Source organism: Suncus etruscus, chromosome X, assembly GCF_024139225.1.
Source record: "Suncus etruscus isolate mSunEtr1 chromosome X, mSunEtr1.pri.cur, whole genome shotgun sequence".
Taxonomy (NCBI): Eukaryota; Metazoa; Chordata; class Mammalia; order Eulipotyphla; family Soricidae; genus Suncus; species Suncus etruscus.
Window position 1 is genome coordinate 20,188,508 of NC_064868.1, and position 20,429 is coordinate 20,208,936.

Here is a 20,429-nt window from a genome sequence, read left to right on the forward strand (position 1 = left end):
CAGGAATCTGTCATATGCAAAGCTATAACTTCTTTATTAGAAAAGGCATCAGGGAGAGTTCAATGATTAAAAAAGCAGGTAGAGGGGCCAGAGCGGTGGTGCAAGCGGTAGGGCATTTGCCTTGCACATGCTAACTTAGGATGGGCTGCGGTTCCATCCCCGGGCATCCAGATGGTCCTCCAAGCCAGGAGCGATTTCTGAGCACAGAGCCAGGAGTAACCCCTGAGTGTCACTGGGTGTGGCTCAAAAATAAATAAATAAATAAGCAGATAGAGTGAATCATTTCTCAAATTGATGGTGCCATGATAGGGAAGTTAGGTATGGTGTTTTGCTTTTGGACCACTCCCCTATGGGCTCAGAGGACATGGTGCTTGAGAGGTGTGTGGGGGACAGTGTGATGCCTGAGCTCTAACTAGTCCCCCAGCAAATGGGGGTTTGGCCCTTGAAGCTCTCTCCCCAGCTCTTGTACACAGTTTTACTTTTCTAGGAGTTGAGATGTTAAACAGTGTTGTGTTATGATCTCTTTGAGTAAACTGCTTCTAGATTTTTTTTACTTTCTGGAAGTTAAACCATGTTTCTGTTAGGTGTGGTATCTGAGGTTTAGGTATGTGTAACCTTGTGTTACTCACATGAGCTTCTATATTACTGACTATAAAGTTAACCGAGAATCACATATTAGGATCTACTTTTTTTGGTGGGGGGCCACATCCAGCAATGCTCAGGGCTTTCTCCTGGCACTGCACTCAGGAATTATTCCTGGCAGTGCTTGAAGGACCATATGGAATACTGAGGATCAAACCTGGATTAGATGCATGCAAGGCAGCTGCAGTCACACAGTAGGTTCTTAAGGCTCTGTATTTGATAGAATCCTTGGTAAAAGCTCCAGGAAACTAGAGAGCCATTCTTGGAACTGCTTATCCATGAACAGCGATTCAAACTGCTACAGAACTAGTTCCATGGGGAGGTTGTTGCCAGTTATCATTCAAGGGCTTGATGCTCCAGCTTGTACATTGTCATGGCTGGCACTGCTGTTCCTGGCACTCTGTCTTCCTTCAACTCTTGCTATTTCTAGACTCTTCCTTGAGTCCACCTCCTTTCCCCCTGTTACGAACTTCTGATTTAAAGTCTGCACAAGTGTTCCTAGTTGCTGCAACCTGTTTTTCTTTTAATGCCTGTACCCAAATTGCAAGGATTTCTGGGAAGAGTATCAGAGCCTTTTTAGGGACTCTGTAGGGGATACGTGGCTCTGGTCCCATCAGGATTAATAATGCAGAGGTGTGAGTTTCATAGTTTCAGATATGGTGCAGTTTACAAAACCAGACAACTGGGGCCCGGAGAGATAGCACAGCGGTGTTTGCCTTGCAAGCAGCCAATCCAGGACCAAAGGTGGTTGGTTCGAATCCCGGTGTCCCATATGGTCCCCCGTGCCTGCCAGAAGCTATTTCTGAGCAGACAGCCAGGAGTAACCCCTGAGCACTGCTGGGTGTGGTCCCCCCCCCAAAAAAAACAAGACAACTGGTCATTGCAGCTGGTAGATGTCCACCGTCTAACCTGTGTCAGCCCCTAAGGCACAGTGGGCTGTGATACTTATTCATAATTCCTGCTCTCTTCTTGACTTTACCCACGTGTGGGTTTTACACACTGACATGTTTTTTCTAAAAAACATGTTAACTTTTCATTCTTTTGTAGTTTGGCTCAGGCCTTTTTCTCTGCTTATGCTACTTTTTAGCATTAAGTGTGCAGAATTTCCTTGCGAAGGTGGCAAATTTTTACTTTTCTCTTTTGGTTACTAGGAAACAGGATCTTCTGAAGCCTTCCTTCATTTTCTAGGTTAAATTATTTTCCCTGTGTTTCCTGAGTGCCATGTCCTGTGTTTTTTTTTTTAAACTCTTATTCCCTGTGCTGATGTGGGATGGGGGCCAGAGTTTCTTTTGATTTTTTTTCAAGCATGACACCCTTGAGGACAGGCAGTTGTCATCTCCCAAACCCTGGGGGTGCTTCGTTGTTGTCTGCAGAAAGCCCACAGAGATCTACAGATTTTTGTTAGGCCTATGAATGGAGTTGGGAGTCTTGAAGTGGATACACTTAGGCAGTTTTTCACTCTCCATGGCCATGTTCAGTAATTGGGAAGACCTTTTGTTGTAGGTCTGCTTTTGAGTTTTAAAAATTATTTGAGTGACACACAAGATTTTGTGGCTGTCATCCTTAAGTAGTTGCATTCCTTAATTTTTGCTTAATGCCTTTTTGAAAATGTATTTAAAAGTCAAATGTGAAAGTCAAACAATAGACTAAGATGTTATAGAGATTCCATTTTCAGGAAGCTGGGGGAAAAAGGATCTCTAATTAGGCTTTACCTTTAAGATACAGTTTTTAGCACTCTATTACCAGCATTCATACATGTTCTTTAATCACATCTTCTATTTCAGTCAAACAGTTAGTCAAATAACTTAATATTGTTAAGAACATTCAAGCAGGGTTGGAGCTTTTAGGATGCCTCTTATCAATACTCCTTTTTTATGCCTACTCCTTTTAATAAAATAATTAGCACAAAATACAATAAAATACTCAGCTTCACAGACATTTGTGCTGAGCTTAAATTTGTGGCTGGCAGGCAGTGTTTTCTCCCTTGGTTATTTGCCAGTATATGAGAGTCTTAGTTCTTTGGATGACATCTTTAAATAGTATGAGGTGGTTGGTTGGTAATGACCAAAGGCATGAATGATTCAGAAGTGTAATGTCTGAAGGCCTACTATATTGCAGTAACCTTTGACAATACATTTGACTTTTTTTGGGTTTTGGGACCACATGTGGTATGTTCGGGGGATCATTTGGGGTATCAGGGATTGAACCCAGGTTAGCCGCTTGCAAGGCAAGTACACTCACTTGCTATACTCTCTATCCAGGTTCCACTTATTAACCTTTTGTAAAATTTCACCATCCTTTAATGGCACAACTAACCGAGATTCTGAAATGAGCGATGAATCAAGACTCACCTCAGAGCCAAATGCTAAATTTTCACCTTTCCCAATTTAGTGCTCCTTTGAAATGCCAGAAACTTGGGTAGGGCAGGCATTTGAAACATTAAAGTTAGTTTCTATTACTGGTTAAGTTCTCTGAGTACACAGCTAGCAGAACCTCTATATGTTCTTTAGAGCTTTCCCAATGTTGTTTAATGAAATACAAATGAGTTGTCCTTTGTCAGCTTAGTGGCTATGGCTTGTCATTTTTTTCCTTATTCAGCCCTGCATTCTAACTTGTCTTTCAGCCATCTCTCCTCCTGCTCCTTCTCCAACCTCCATCCATGCAAATCCCGGCTTGTCATTTTTAATGGAAGAATTGGACCAACAGTTCATCTTTAATCTCTTGTTTTCCAGTTGAATTAGAGGAAGCATGTAAAAGTTTGTTTATTTTAGGTTTTTGGCTACTTCTAGCTGTGCTCAGGGCTAATTCCTGACTAGGCTTTCATGGGTCACTTCTGATGAGGTTGGGAGGACCATATAGGGTAATGGGGATTGAACCCTGTTTGACTGCATGCAGAGCAAGCATCCTTCTTTCCTACGGCTCTGCTCTTGATTAGTCGTTTGCTTCAGTGGATCTTTGGAAATTCTCTGGAGTCACAGGAACTGTAGATATGTCCTTAAGCTTCCTGAATTATTTATATTATAAGATATCTGTATAGTATTGAAATTGTGTTACTTTGGCTAGAAACTGTTGTTCTTGAGAGATGATTGAAAGTTCACTAAAATTGCATATAAACTTGTTCTTTTTTTTCAGCTGTGTCAGATTCCGAGAATTTTGTAACTTCTAGATCCCGGAGAGAAAAGAAAACAAAGAAAGGACGCCAGGAAGCTTTAGAAAGACTGAAAAGGGCTAAAGCTGGTGAGAAGTATAAATACGAAGTAAGTAACCATTCTTCTGCTCTTTTATGCTTTATCTGATTCAAGACCAGTAGATAGTTTTATGTCATCTTTGTCATCAGTTAGATTTGTGTCCCCCTTTTATTTTCTAAATTAGTTTTAATAATTATTTCAATATAAATTCAACATCAGGTTGATTTGCTGATTATGGAAATTACTCAACTCTTAGAATTTCTGTATTTATTTTGTTTTTGTGCCACATCTGGTGACACTCAGGGGGTTACTCCTGGTTTCATACTCAGAAATCGCCCCTGGCTTGGGGGACCATATGGACACCAGGGATCGAACCATGGTTCATCCAGAGTCAGTCATGTGCAAGGCAAACACTCTACCTCTGTGTCATTGCTCTGGCCCCAAATTCCTGTATTTTTTATAGATGCTTTCAAAATTCTGAAATAAAACTAGTTTAAACGTATTAAACTCATTACATCTATCTATGTTCAGCAGTTTGATTGGGGGTACTTAGAGATGCTTTTATTTTACTCTTTGTTTTGCTTTTGTTTTGGTGTCACACTTGGCATTGCTCAGGGATTACTCCTAGCTCTGTACTCAGGAATTAATTCTAGAGCAGGGATGGCAAACAAGTTCGACATAAAGAGCCAAAATTTTAAACTGTGAGAGTCAGAGAGCCACACCACGCAGTGACCTGCCAAAACAGACACTCACACAAAAGCATCTAATTTTAACAATAATATATTAAACACATATTGCATTTTGCCATTTTGAGTGAGGGTAAAAATCCTGCAGTGATGGTGAAGGTGTGCTACGTCCTCAACACTAAGAACTAATGGTAAGATGTGACCCAACATGTGACACACGGGTCCCCGGCTCGCTGGCCCGTGCAGTTTTTTCCAAGGGACGGGAGACGGGAGGATGCAGCCTGGGGGCGGGACTACGCACTCGGAGATCTCTCCTCAGAGGTCCCTCCTCAGAGGCAGCAAAACAAAATCCAAACTTGGCAAAGAGCCACAGTATACAAAATAATGATAAGAGTCAAAGAGCCGCATTCATTTTGGCTGGGAGCCGCATGCGGCGTCACCCCCGTTTTAGAGAGTTTAGGGGATCATGTGGGATGTTGAGGATTGAACTCAGATTGACTGTGTGCAAGGCAAAAGCCTTGTCTGCTCTGGTCGCTTGGACCCTGCTTTCCCTTTACTTGTAGGTATGGAGCAGTCTAGTTTAAGCACTGCTTCTTTCTAGAGAGAATTATTCTTCCCAGCTTGTTTATGCCAGAGCAGTGGTGGAAATTTAGGTGTGCCTTCTGCTATGCTCTGTAGGTGAGATGAACTGTGATGATCTCTTGTTCGTGTCCTCTCCCTAGTGTCTCTGGCCTGCAGGGAACATGGGACTACCGATAGGACTTTATGTATTTGAGGATTTCCATGGCCTCAGGGCTTTCTCAGGCAAGAGATTGAATAATGGCACAGCTGAATAGTACATGGGGTAGTGTCTTTCTTTGCATGCAGTAGACCTGGGTTCAATCCTTAGAACCCTATAAGGTGTTCCCAGGCCAACCAGTGGTGGTCCCTGAGTGAAAAGCTGGGAGTCAGCATTATAGCACCGCTTTGTGTGCTTCCCCTAGACTAAAAAGAAAACCCATGACATGGTTAATGTGATTTTGTAACTGACAGACAAATTTGCAACTGACTGACATATCCTTTCACTTATGAATCCTCCTGATACCCAAATGAAAGTGGATCACACAGAAAAGCATTTCAAAAGCTGGATAGCTGAGGTCACAGTGCAGAGCTTTGACTTCAACCCAGGCATTTGGTTCAGAAAATGCATATCTTACCACAGTCTATCATGTGTTGGGCTATTAAGCAAATCAAGAGCAGTTTTTGTCATTGGACACCATTCATTTAAGTTAAGTGAGTCTACCAGATCCTAAAGACTTGTTCAGGAAGAGATAGCATGGATGTAAGGTGTTTGCCTTGCATGCAGAAGGACGGTAGTTCGAATCCCGGCATCCCATATGGTCCCCTGAGCCTTCCAGGAGTGATTTCTGAGCATAGAGCCAGGAGTAACCTCTGAGCGCTGCCGGGTGTGACCCAAAAACCAAAAAATAAAAATAAAAAGAAGATGACAGGAAAGAAAGAACAAAGCTTTTTTGTGTGTTTGTTTTATGGGTTTCATCCAACTGTGCTCAAGGCTTACACCTGGCTCTGTTCTCAGGGCTCATTCCTGATTGTGTTTGGGGAACCATATGTGGTGCCAGGAATTGAGCATTGGTTGGTCGAGTGCAAGGCAAACACCCTGCCCAATGTGTATATATATAGCTGAGCAAAAAAAATTTTTTTTGGTTTGTGTTTTGTGCCCCATCCAGTGGTGCTCAGAGGTTACTGTTGTCTCTGTACTCAGTCATTCCTGGTAGACTTGGGAAACCATATGGGATACCAGGGATCAAACTCTGTGCAAGGCAAGTGCCTTACTTGCTGTACTGTCTCTCTGTCCCCACAAAGAATTATTAATGCCAGTATTTCTCTAAAGAGTTCTGTGGGGATATTTTAGATATTAGCACGGTGATGGATTTTCCTTTACACACTGACCTATGGCTCAAGTGTTTTTATAGGACACAGTGAGAATGAGTCTTGGCTAAAAATGAATTTTGAAATTTGTTTTGTGGTGTGATTTGAAAGCGTGTGATTGAGTTGCTTGTACCTGGTGCTGCATTCTAGTATGCCAGTCCACCGGTGAAGAAAGGTAGGAGACCACTGGTCTGCTGCTAAGTTTTAGCTGTCAGTCTGGGCCCGTATGTAGACAGGTCCTGGTCTGTAGGAGTACAAAGGTCGAAGAGTGCTGGTTTAGTGGACCTTCACCAACAGAGAATCTTGCCAATTTCCTCTCCTTCCAAAACGATACAGCAATATTATTTGGTCTGTTTAGATTGTCAAAAATCTAATGTGTGGCCTGGGGAGATAGGACAGAGTGTGGGGTTGCAGGTTGTTTTGGTTGCACCTGACTTCAGCTCAGTACCTGGGCTTTTTCAGGAATGATCCCTGAGTACAAAGCTAAGAGTGATCCCTAAATGCAGTCAGGTATGCCCTACCTCAAAAAATAGAACCATTTCTAGTATACCTGTAGAAGTCATGGTGCCAGAGATGTTGCTTGCTGGTAAATTGCATGTCCTGTAGTATGTTTACTTTGCTTATTTTTGGCCGGAGGGGAATGAGGACTTTTTTTTTGGTTTTTGGGCCACACCCGGCAGTGCTCAGGGGTTACTCCTGGCTGTCTGCTCAGAAATAGCTCCTGGCAGGCACGGGGGACCATATGGGACACCAGGATCGAACCAACCACCTTTGGTCCTGGATCGGCTGCTTGCAAGGCAAACACCGCTTTGCTATCTCTCCGGGTCCCGAATGAGGACATTTTTAAACAATCATAGTGAATAGTTCTTAAAGTTGTCATTTGGCACCAGCAGCTAGTGGTGAGGGAGATGGCATGCCTGACCAGGTTGCCGTGCATGGGAGAGACCAGCCTAGAAATTAGAAGTGAACAATCCCCAAAGCAGCTAATGAAGAATTGGCTATAATTCAGTTTGTTTTTTTTTTATGGAGTAGATGAGTAATTGATGGTGTGACAAGTGTATTATGCTAATGGAATCATTTAATATCTTATGTTAACACCCATCTAAAAGGAATACTAAGTTAATTGATGTCTATTTAAGGAAAACCCTGCAGTGGTGTTGAATGTCAGAACTCATGATTTGGTTGCAGCTTCTTCTTCAGGCTGCCTTTCCAGAGTCAGTTGAATCATTTTCCTTCCAAACTGCTTAACCCTTTCACTGTATCTGAAGCTCTCAAACTGGTGTATTGGCAGGTTGAGGACTTTACAAATGTGTATGAAGAAGTCGATGAAGAACAGTATTCAAAGCTAGTGCAGGAACGCCAGGATGACGACTGGATTGTGGATGATGGTATGTGGGGAGAAATTGCCTGCTGGATACCCTGTTATATCCTTTCTGGAGACTCTCCATTACAAAGTTTTTTTTTTGTTTTGGGGCCACACCCGGCGGTGCTCAGGGGTTACTCCTGGATGTCTGCTCAGAAATAGCTCCTGGCAGGCACGGGGGACCATATGGGACACCGGGATTCGAACCAACCACCTTTGGTCCTGGATCGGCTGCTTACAAGGCAAAGTTGTTTGATTGAGTTTCAGTCATATAATGTCTAGCACCCTTCATCAGTCTACATTTCCCACCACCAGTGTCCCCAGTTTTCTTCCTATCCTCTCCCTTGCCTGCCTCTATGACAGACATTTGAAAATCTACTTTCTTTTTTTTTTTCTTTTTTTTTTTTTTTTGGTTTTTGGGCCACACCCGGTAACGCTCATGGGTTACTCCTGGCTATGTGCTCAGAAGTTGCTCCTGGCTTGGGGGACCATATGGGACACTGGGGGATCGAACCGCGGTCCGTCCAAGGCTAGTGCAGGCAAGGCAGGCACCTTACCTTTAGCGCCACCGCCCGGCCCCGAAAATCTACTTTCTTAAGGGAACAAAAAGAAAGTGCCCCCGTCCATTTCACCCAAAACAGCTATTGCACCCCTGCTTGGATCTGGTGCTCCTCAGTGGATTGTATCACCCGCATTGGGAAACACTAATGCAGATGGTGCTTATAGTGTAGTTTTTTCTTTCTAATTAGATTCAACTATATTGCCAACTTTCCCTCATTAATGTACATTTTTGAGCTTCTGGAGATAGGGATTCATTCATCAAATATTTTTTTGGCAAACTAAAATTGCTATAAAACATCCTGTTGTGATAAACTAAGTTTTGGTCAAATCATATTCTCTAGTTTATGTAGTGTTAGTGATTTTCATTATGCCTTTCAGCCACACAGGTTTGGCTCAGTGGTTACTACTGGCGGTGCAAGGGGATCATAGGGGATGTTGGAGATTGGACCCGGTCAGCCATGTGCAAGGCAAAAAGGTCCTACCCACTGCTATCACTCCTGGTTTTCACTTTTTGAGGGATGGGGTTACTCCTGGCTCTGCACTCAGAAATAGCTCCAGGCAGGCTCTGGGGACCATATGGGTTGCCAGAAATTGAACCCAGGTCCGTCCCAGGTGGCCATGTGCAAGACAAGCTCTACTCCAGCCTGGTTTTCACTTTTTTAACACCTATGAACTAACACTGGCCCACAGATCTATCTACTGGGAAGAGATGAAATCTTCTGTTATGTGTGTTTATATATCACATATATAGTACACATACATTCATATACACATGTACATATATGCCCTTTTAATGTAATTTAATGCATTTAATCTGACTTCTCTGGGTACATATTTCTGCTGCGGTTAAAAACTAGCACAAAAGGGCCCGGAGAGATAGCACAGCGGTGTTTGCCTTGCAAGCAGCCGATCCAGGACCTAAGGTGGTTGGTTCGAATCCCAATGTCCCATATGGTCCCCCGTGCCTGCCAGGAGCTATTTCTGAGCAGACAGCCAGGAGTAACCCTGAGCACTGCCGGGTGTGGCCCCAAAACCAAAAACCAAAAACAAACAAACAAAAAAAACCCCAAAAAACTAGCACAAAGATGAGGCACTTTATTGATCTAAACCACTGGAGCCAATACTTCTTAAAGCATGAGGCTCAGACTACAATCATTAAACTTAAAAACAGATCTGTCAGGGAGTCAGGAGGGCAGTGGGAGGGAACCTGTGGTTATTGGTGGAGGGATGGGGTCACAGGGAGTGGGGTTGGAAGTTAGGAATACTGTATACCTGAAATCTTGGTGTAAAAAACTTTGTAAATTGTAGGGGCCGGAGAGATAGCACAGCGGTGTTTGCCTTGCAAACAGCCGATCCAGGACCTAAGGAGCTATTTCTGAGCAGATAGCCAGGAGTAACCCCTGAGCACTGCCGGGTGTGGCCCAAAAACCAAAGAAACAAAAACTTTGTAAATTGTGGTGTCAAAACTTTTTTGGCTCTCTGGATGGGTTTAAATAGGTTTCTGATTTTTTTTGGACATGGATAAAATATTGGCCACTCTTTGAAAATTGAACTCCATATTAAATTTTGTTTCTGCAGATGGTGTTGGCTATGTGGAGGATGGTCGGGAGATTTTTGATGATGACCTTGATGACAATGCCCTTGATTGTCATGAGAAAGGTACCTACATTCTGAGTTCCGAAGAGTGCTGTTTTCAGAGTGTGAGGATTGACATTTGCAATGACTTGGCACTTTGACACATTTTCTTTTAAGGGGAAAAGGACCTACTGCATTGTACGTATAGAATTTGTTCTACAAGTGAGAAAAGCATAGCTTTTTAGAAAATTACATGTAAAAAGCAAAAACAACACTAGGAAATGAAGCATCTATTATCCAAGGAATTTGGTTTTTCACTTATTTTAAATTTTGAGTTCTGTGGTCATTTTAAACTTGGTGAATTTGAGGACTACAACAATAAGAGATGGCTTTTGAGTCCTTCTGAATTGATGCACTTAGAATTTCTCTCTTTGATATAATACTGCAGTGCAATAATCAGGTTTAGAATGCAATCAGCATGCTTTGTTTAATTGAAATCTAAAATGATGTGAATGAATGTGTTAGATTTTCCTAGCTACACATCATTGGCAAAAAAAATTTGGAGTAAATAAGCCTGATTTCATTCCTGTAAAAAAAGAGACGAAAAAATTCTCTTCAGTATAAGCCTTTTTAATTTAGTTCATTATTACCATCCGTGGTAGGCCATGGGTCAGCAAATTGTGGTCCAATTGCAGCAGGTTTATTTTTAAATACCTTTATTGAGATGTAATTCACATATCTTGAAACCCCCCCCATCCAAAGCGCATATTTCAAGGGTGTTTAGGGGTTGTGCAGCCATCACTAGAGTTTCACCTTTTTACTACTCCCAGAGGAAAGCGTGCATTTGTCATGGCCCTCTTCCTTCCAGCTAAGATCCTTTCTTCCTTCCGGCTAAAATGGTTTTTAAATTTTGAAAAATGTTTTAAAAAAGGAAAAATGCTGGATGGAGCAATAGTAAAGTGGGTATATAAGTCGGTATAAGGCCGGTCTGGGTTTGATCCCTGGCATCCCTTATGGTCTCCTGAGCCCCCCAGGAGTGATTCCTGAGCACAGAGCCAGGAGTAAACCCTGAATACTGCCGGATGTGGCCCCCAAACAAAAAAAATGAACAAATAAATAAAATGAAAAAATGCAAAGAACATGTAATTGCACAGGAACAGTATACTTGTCTATAATTTTCAGGTTGTTAATATTTTACACTTGTATACTTTATTCTTCTCCGAGGTAAAGTCAGGAGACCATGTGGTGCCAGAGATTGACTCCTGCATGCCATATGCAGAAACATGTATTCCACCGCACTGTGCCATTTCCTTGGCCCTTCTGAGACTTAGATGTTTTAGGTACCTTGGTACTTAACCTCTACAACATTAGCAATGATCTGCTAAGGTCAAAGCCTTTGTCTGCTTAGCCATAGTACCTCTTACATGGCCCTAATACCTTGTCCAAATTAAGAATTTCACTGTTACTGTTTTCTTGTTTTTCTGTTTTTAGTGCTGTTTTCTTGATAAAGTTTTTTGGGAGTGTCACCCACTGTGCTCAGGGGATACTTCTGGCAGTGTGCTTAGGGATCACTCCCAGTATTGCTTGGGGACCATGCAGTGCCAAGTATTGAACCTGGGCCTCCTGCAAGTGAAGCCTGTGCTTGGCCCTTTGAGCTATACCTCCAGCCCAGTTTTTTGGGGGATTATCTCAAGGCCACTCACAGCTTCTTGGCCAACTGTCTGGCTACTCTATAAAGGCCCAAGGGCATAGTATACTGTGATATATGCCTATATGTACACCATATATTCCTCTGCTATAGATTGCTGCAGATGCTTGGAGAACCAGGCAAATGCAGGAGATTCTCTGAGACAGGGTGCTTAAACTCTTCCAATCCTCTTAGTTCTATAGCTTGTTGGTTTATTATTGTGGAGGCCATATCTTGCAGTGCTTGAGTCCCATTACTAGTCCTGGTGGTATTTGAAGGTCATACCCTACTGGGGTTCTAGGGCCTCATACTTGTTGGTGCTCTACCATTTGAGCTGTGGCCAGTCTCTCTACTCTCTAGCTGTGTGTTCATACAGTCCTCTTTTGTTCTCTTTCGTCACACAGCACCGTCGCTCCTGTCTTTGTCTCCTGGCCCTTTTTGGCCTTTTATGGCATTTTAATTTATTATTTTTTTCTTTTGGGGGGGGGCATATTTACAGTGCTTGGGAGACTTCCTGGCTTTGTGCTTTGGGAATCACTTCTGGTAATGCTCAGGGGCCCATGCAGTGCTGAGGACTGAAGCTAGCCTCTTTGCATTGTTTCTATTTTAGATCTGGAGCCTGTTGTTGTTTATCTTCCAGGTATCACAGTTCTTTTTAGGGGGCTTTTACGTCATGCTTCATTTCCTTTTAGCCACAAATCCTCACTGTGTCCATCGCAGGGCAATCTATGAAGTCCCAAGCTTGTAGGAATGGAATGGAATTCTGCAATTAAAGATTTAAAAATGAAAAAAAAAGATTTAAAAATGAGCAGTTTTGCCAAAAAATAAAAGGTGTGCTCTTTCTGGTATTGGGCTCGATTATCACTGGGATATTTTCAGAAAGAGACAAAAAATGTCGATTAGTGTCAGAATATCAACCCTAGTGAAGAAGTCAGAAGCAAAAGGAATACAGAAAAACAAACCTTTTTATTGATCATCTTTATTTTATATTAAACATTCTGACCATTGTCTGTTTTTAGACTCTTTAAGTCATTTTAAAATATTAACTTCTCTCTTAAAATTGTCCCAAATGTACTACAAGCATGGTTAGTCTTTGGTACTTGAAAAATGTATTTTTAATATGGAATAATATACATAACAGAATCATCTAATTTTAAACATTTTATTCATAAACAAAAACCTAGATTCATTAAACAATCATTTATCCAGTCTTTGCCCAGTCTCTGGCAACCACTGATCTGTGTCTGTCTCTATGAACATCAATTTTGAATATTTTATATATTTGGAATCTTTTGTTATGTTCTTGGTGTTTGGCCTCTTATTTTGCATAAATTCTTCAGTGTTTATATTGTAGCATGTGTCAGTATTTCAACATTTTTTTCTTTATTTTTTTTGGGAGGGTTCACACCCAGTGATGTTTAGGGGTTAACATCTCTACTCAGGGCTCACTCCTGGCAGACTTGGGGAATCATATGGGTTGCTGGGACTTGAACCCAAGTTGACCACCTACAAGGCAAACATCTTCCCCTCTGTATTATTGCTTTGGCTCCTCAGTCCTTTTCCTTTTCCAGTAAGTTTTCCATTGTATGGGAAATCACAGTTCTTTATGGAAGTTGACATTGATTTGTTTTCATCTTTTTGGTTACTTTGAATTGTGTGGCTATGAGCATTCATGTACAAGCTTTTATTTGCACAACTTTGTTTTTGTCTATTTTTGTGCCACAACTGACCATATTTGGGGACTGTGTCTGACTCTGTTGGGGCTTGCTCTTGGTAGTGCTTTGAATGCGTAGTGCTGGAGATCACTGTTTCCTGCTTGCACTCCATTTGCTCCAACCTTTTGAGCACTGATTTTTAATTTTTTTGGATATATATATATATAAAATCTGGTAATGGGATTGTGTATGTGTGTTTTTATTTTCCCACATGAGGTGGATTTCTTATAGGTAGATAAGTGGGTAAGGCACTTGCCTTGTAACAGAACCCTGTTCTGTTCCAACACCACATATGGTCTCCTAGGCACCATCAGGAGTGATCTCTGAGCACAGACCAGGAGTAAGCTTTGAGCACCACTGGTTGTGCCCAGCTTCCTTTCTCAAGTAGCTATTTGTGAATGCTTTTATGTGAACCAAATGTTTGCTTCTTTTTTTTTTTTTGGTTTTTGAGTCATACCCGGCAGTGCTCAGGGGTTATTCCTGGCTCTATGCTCAGAAATTGCTCCTGGCAGGCTCGGGGAGACCATATGGGATGCCGGGATTTGAACCACTGACCTTCTACATGAAAGGCAAATGCCTTACCTCCATACTATCTCTCCGGCCCCCAAATGTTTGCCTTTTACCCACATTCATTTTGAGTTTAGGAGCTTCCTTTTAATAACAGGTGGCATGAAAAGAAAGGATTTATAAATTTAATTAAACCAGAAATAAATTTAAGGACAGAATCACTCTATTGTCTGTACCTGCGCTTTTTGTTTTGTTTTTATTCTCTATATGAGATTAAACTGTTTGTCTTATTCATTTCACTTAGTATAATGCTCTCAAGGCTCATCTATGTTGTCACTTGTGGCAATTTCTTTTGTTGCTGTTGAATAACATTTCATTATATGTAGACCACAATTTCTATTTTCATTTATCCATTGATGGACACTTCGCTTATTTATTCCTTGGCTAAAAAGGTATTTAAAAGCTTTTTATCCACATTTACAATTGTTATTAAATAATTATCCCTTATAATTCATGTTGATATTTAACTGTGTCTCATCAATTTTTCCAATATTTGCCCCATGTTTTTATGAATTAAGCTAGTGTTAAAGATTCTTTAATGTGTAATTTGAATAAAATCTCATTTTGGGGGGTTTGGATTGTTAACATATTTTTCTTCTAAAATTCTCTTGTTCGGGTGGAAAGCTAGTAAGTACAATGGGTAGGGTGCTTACTTGCACACAGTCAACTTGGGTTCAATCTCTGGCATAATGTATTTTTATCCCTGAGCAGAGCCAGGAGTGATTCCCTAAACATAGAGCCAGGAGTAAGTCTTGAGCATTGATAGATTAAAAAAAAAAAACAAAGTAAAATAAAATAAAAATTTGAGATTTGCAGAGGCATATTTCTAAATAATATATATTTCTGCAGGAAAAGATGATAAAGTACTCCACAAAGACAAGAGGAAGGTGAAGAAAGCCGCTGTGACAAAACCAAACAATATCAAGTCAATGTTCATAGCTAGTGCTGGGAAGAAAGCTGCTGATGTGAGTCTCATTTTTTACATTTTGTCTTTTGTGAAGGCAATGAAATGTTTGATTACATGTAATAAGCACTCAATATATTTGAACTCAAATATTTGAGTAATTAGTTCACAATTCCAGTCACTAAGTTGAGTGTTCATGGAGTGGTTAGAACAGAGAGCTAATTAAAAAGAGAAACAAAAAAGAGGAAAATTGAAGGGCCAGAGCAATAGTCTAGTGTGTAAGGTGCTTGCCTTGCTCATAGCTAATCTGGGTTCAATCTCTGGCATCCTGAGCACCGCCAGAAGAGATCCCAGATGCAGAGCCAGGAGTAGCCCCTGAGCAGTATGGGGTATGGCCCAAAAGTATTTAAAAAGAAAGAAAATTGCGGCCGGGGTGATAGAACAGTGGTAGGGCATTTGCCTTGCATGTAGCCGATCTAGAACGGACCTGGTTTGATCCCCATGTCCCATATGGTACCCCTAGCTAGGAGCAATATCTGAGTGCATAGCCAAGAGTAACTCCTGAGCATCACTGGGTGTGGCCCCAAAACAAAAACCAAAAAAAAAAAAAAGAAAATTGAGGGGCTGGAAGGATAGTATGGTGGGTAGGGTGTTTGCTTTGCATGTGGCTGGCCAGGGTTCTATCTCCGACATCCCATATGATACTCTGAGCCTTCTAAGAGTAACTCCTGAGTGCAGATCTAGGAGTAACTCATGAAGACTGCCAAGTATGACCCAAAAAAACAAACAAAAAAAAGGCATACCAAAAATTGAACAGATAAGCTAAACTACTGGTCTTTATTGTCAGTGATAAGCAGGAATCTCTTGTAATGAGGGCAGAATTGGTTTAGGGGAACTAAGAATATTTATGGGTTATGTGCATACATCTGACCATTAAGTTCTGAATTGTAGCTGAGCACCCAGAGGAATAGAGGAGCAAGAACTAGGCGCTTCTTCCCCAGCATGTGATCTGGGTGAAAGATGTGAAGTACAGGCACTGGAGTGATAGCATAGTGGGTAGTGTGTTTGCCTTGAAAGCAGCAACCCAGGTTCAATCTCCAGCATTCTATATGGTTCCTGAGCGAGCCTGTCAGGAGTAATTTCTGAGTGCAGAGCAAGAGTGTAATCCGTATGGCTTAAAAATAAACAAAAAATGATGTGAAGAACATCCTTCTTTATCCTCCCTCCCTTTCTCCTTTCCAGAAAGCTGTAGACTTGTCCAAGGATGATCTGCTAGGTGATATTCTACAGGATCTAAACACAGAGGTAAGTACATTTCTGGACATTTTATAATTTGCAAGAGAGACATGGGTCTGAAAAATCCATTCAGTAATTGCCCCCAACACAACTACTTCAAGAGATTAAGAAAACTTGGGTGGGACTGGAGCCATAGCACATTGGGTAGGGTATTTGCCTTACGTGCAGTCGACCAGGGTTTGATCCTCGCATCCCTTAAGATCCTCTAAGCCTACCAGGAGTAATTCCTGAGTGCAGAGCCAGGAGCAGGCACTAAGAACTCCAGGGTGTGGCACAATGAAAAAAAAGGCAAGCAAGCCCAGAGGCCTGCGGTGTGCTCAGTGGTAGTGTGAAGGCCTTAAAGTTGTGAGGCCCTTGGCTCCATTCTTTGCACTGCATAAACAAATTAGCAACATGCCTTCCAAGTTAGTTTCTTTTTACTATTTTATATGAGTAGTTTGCTCTTACCAGTTATGTGATTATGAAGGGAGGGCTGCTTGGGGGCGTGTTTGAAGTAGTGAGAGTATACACATGAGTAAGTTCTGCAGACTCTTACCTCCTGCCCTCAGTTGCCACAACGCATGTTCCCAGAAAAGATTGAGCCTGCCAGTCTGCACAGTCAGGCATGAGATCCTGGACTTGAATTCCGAGTGCGAGAAGGCTGCATCAATGAATTGGTCTTGCTAGACCTCAGACAGGCTTAGAGGCACTGGGAATGTGCAGTTGCCTCCTTCACATAAGGACCAAACTCTTTTGGAACAATACTGCTTTCTGTGTGACCTTTGAGTAAATCTAACACCAATATTTTGTCGCTGTGGCTTGACAGTTTTTAGATGGACTTTTCTGGAGAGCTCAGGTAAAAGTATACTAAGTTTTAAAAAAGAAATGAAAATGGTGAGAGGTGTATTTATTATCTAGTCTGGCTTTCCAGTGAGTCTGTAATATTGTTGCTATAGTAACTGCAGTGTATGAATGTGGATCATTGGGGGAGCCATGAAGGATAAAGATGCGTTGCGTTTGGGGTCTTCGTGGGTAAAGAAATGTACTTTTTCTGTCTTGTAAGCCAAGCATGGCAGTGAGTGTCTGTTCTACCCTTCCTCTAGTCACCGCAGATAACTCCACCACCTATAATTATACCAAAGAAGAGACGATCTCTCGGTGCTTCACTGAATCCCTTTTCTGTGCCTACCCCCAAGGTAAAGTGTGTGGAAATACCTTTAATCTTGGTTTAGATCATCAGTTGGTTGCTTTTCTAGGAGAGGGCAATGCTTTTGATTTTTGTTTTAAATTTGAACTCCTGCTTTGTGATACAGCTTTACATATTTCAAAAATAACATGTGCCTGCCTTTTTTCAGAGTAAATTTTGAAGTAACCAGTATGTGTTATTATAGGTATTACCGTTGTGCCAAATGCAATAATTTTCCTCCTGGAAACAAGTATTTTTTATGTAAACCTAGGTAATAGTAAAATAATTGAAGCTATTATGTTAATCATACACAAAATCATTTTATAAATGGGAACTGTCATTATCTCTGGTCAGGCTAGGACAGTTGTGTATTTTTAGAATGCCGGTCTACTTGACTAAACGTTTAAAATAAATATTTTCAGGCAGTTCCTTCAGGAAAAATTGCTTCCCCTATCTCAAGGAAGGAGCCTGCGCTGACTCCTGTACCTCTTAAGAATGTGGGTAAGTCTGATGTCAGGAGTCTAAGGTGCTGTTCAAAATGGTGGTCCCATAAAGGATAAAATGGATGCTATTTTGAAGGTATTTTGATAGTAAGCAAGATTTAAATTTATAGTAGCATAAATTAAATTTGGGCATTAAAGAAATGCAAATTAAGTGTGAGAAAGGGCCTCGACTGATCTTGCAGTTGGGTAGTCTTTGTGCTTCATGGCAGCAGTACATGATGGGAATGTGTAATGCTGTCTCAGGAGAGCCGGTGCCAGCCTTGGGTACAGACGACCCTGAGTCGGGGGCGATGGATTTTGAAGATGGTGATTTTGATGAGCCCATGGACATTGAGAAGGTGGACACCGCAGAGCCTGTGGCTGCCAAGTCAGGGGACCAAAAGAGCGAGGCAGCCGAGAGTGTGAAACAGGAGGTGGATCCCAGGAAAGGGACCATGTAAGAATATTTTATGACTTTTCTGAGCAAGTGGTGAGTGCTGCTGTTATTCTGCTGGATTGGGAAATATTGATACAAAACTGATTTTTGCAGAGGAAATTTTCTCCCAGATGTTTCTTGTTGGGATATTGAGCAGGAAGATGACAGTGTCTCTGCCCAAGAAGTTCAACTGGATTCCAGTCACCTCCCCCTGGTGAAAGGGGTGGATGAGGAACAAGTGTTTCGTTTTTTTTGGCTGGATGCTTATGAAGATCAGTACAACCAACCAGGTAATCGGAAGCTATATTTTTGATAGAAAATAGTGCTTCCCTTTTAATTGATTTAGGGATTGTAATTGGCCTGGGCTTTGCCCCTTGTTGGTGTATGATACAGATTCATGGAAAATGCATAGACAACCTGAATGGAGAAGAGCTGTAGTATTTTTGAGAGTTGCTCATGAGAAGAAAATAGTTTAGATGTGGGGGAACAATATGGTGTGTCAAGGATCGAACCTGGGTTGGCTGTGTTGCAAGACAAAGGCTGTACTATCTCTCTGTACTATCTCTCTGGCTGCTGGAAAGAATGCACTTTAAACTTCCTTTATTCAGCTATTTGGTACCTGTCATGTGTGGGATACTGATGTGAGGTTGAAGAAACTGGAAACATTCACTGTCCTAATGGGGCTTACATTCCAGAGGCCGGGAGCTATAAATAAGGAAAATGGATAAATGCTCTGTAGGCAATTAGTTGGGGAATGATCAGGGAAGGCCTGATTGAGTAGACTGTACATGGAGCTACAGAAAACATTTTTTAGCGTAAGGCACCTAGACTAAAAGAAAAAGGACTGTGTGATTGTAACATGTAGTCGTAATAATCAGATTAGTAGAAAATGAAGTTGGAGGTAAAAGCAATGCAAAGGTTGAAGAATGAAGGAATGTGCAAGCCAGATTAGGGAGTATAGGCCTTATTCTAGGAATAGTGGGGAAGTGGTGAAGGATTGTCAGTATGGGAAGCTGGTCACACAGTCTTTACATTTTAACAGGAGCCTTCTGGTCTGGAGAATTTATTGTGTATGCTGGGGATAGAAAGGGTTGGTGGAGCAATGTTGAGGCCTCGGAGATCACGGGTGCTAGTTCTTAAGCTGGTGGAGAGAAGTAAATTCATTTCACATGGATTTTGATGTGAGCTTTTTGGTGGCTTGATGTGGAGGCTTGTGGAGAGGAGTCAAGGATGCTTCCCCGGTTCTCTGAATGTGCCAATACCCTGACTTCTGATGCATAGGAAACCAGGAGATCCTCCACTTCCCCTCTGTGCCCTGAGAGCCTGTCTGTGCCTCAGGGCTGGCCACGACAGTCTGTTGGATAGTTTAAAATGCACCATACACCCTAAAACTATTGCCTCAATTCACATCCTGTTTTTGGATCAGAAGGTACATGCCAGTGATGTATTTCTTAAAGTGGTTTCCTGGAGACTATAGCTGTTGAGAACAAAGGGCTTATCCAGAATTGAGTAAAGCATGTGACTAGGAGCGAACATTCACCATCAGGCTTGAATGCCAGTGTTAACTTTTAGGAGAATTATTTGGGAGCTGGAATGATAGCACAACAGGGAGAGAGTGTTTGCCTTGCAAGTGGCTCACCCACATTCGATCCCCAGTATCCCATATCCCAGAGCCTGACAGGAATGACCCCTGACCGCCTCTGGTGTGTGTGGCCCCAAAACAAAACAGAATAAAAAAGAGGAGAATCAGTTAGTGACTTTTCTTGGAGACATGTTGGAAGCCAGAGAGAGAGGACGGGTAAGGTACTTGCCTTACATTTGGCGAACCCTGGCTCTCTTTTGAGTACAGAGCTATGAGTGGCTCCTGAGCACTACTGGATATGCTCCTTGAAGTAATTTAATGGCGTCTTAAAGGGAAGACTGAAGCCTTAATATGCTTCAGTTTTATCAAATACTGAGACACTCTTTAGCCATGTGGGTTGCAAATTGCCATGTGTTTCTATTTATAATTTATTTATATATTTATTTTGGGGGTATTTTTTTGACTACACCTGGCAATGATCAGGGTTATTCCTGTCTCTGCAGTGTGTAATTACTCCTAATGATGCTTAGGGGTCCATATAGGATGCTGGAGCTCGAACTTGGGTTGGCCACGTGCAAGGCAAGTGTACTATCTTTCTGGCTCCTTATTTTCATTTCTGTGGATTAGGGGGGCCAGTGCTCAGAGCTCTCT

General features: G+C 41.8%; 1 protein-coding gene across 1 annotated transcript in view; it reads left to right on the forward strand.

The window, feature by feature from the left end:
• Nucleotides 1–302: 302 nt before the first annotated feature.
• Nucleotides 303–20,429, forward strand: part of POLA1 (DNA polymerase alpha 1, catalytic subunit) — a 340,991-nt gene continuing 320,864 nt past the window's right edge. The window contains exons 1-10 of the mRNA XM_049766833.1: nt 303–318; nt 3,775–3,899; nt 7,737–7,833; nt 9,948–10,028; nt 14,763–14,878; nt 16,060–16,122; nt 17,196–17,288; nt 17,701–17,779; nt 18,025–18,217; nt 18,311–18,486. Coding sequence (XP_049622790.1) covers nt 303–318; nt 3,775–3,899; nt 7,737–7,833; nt 9,948–10,028; nt 14,763–14,878; nt 16,060–16,122; nt 17,196–17,288; nt 17,701–17,779; nt 18,025–18,217; nt 18,311–18,486 — 1,039 coding nt within the window. The remainder of the gene's footprint in view (nt 319–3,774; nt 3,900–7,736; nt 7,834–9,947; nt 10,029–14,762; nt 14,879–16,059; nt 16,123–17,195; nt 17,289–17,700; nt 17,780–18,024; nt 18,218–18,310; nt 18,487–20,429) is intronic.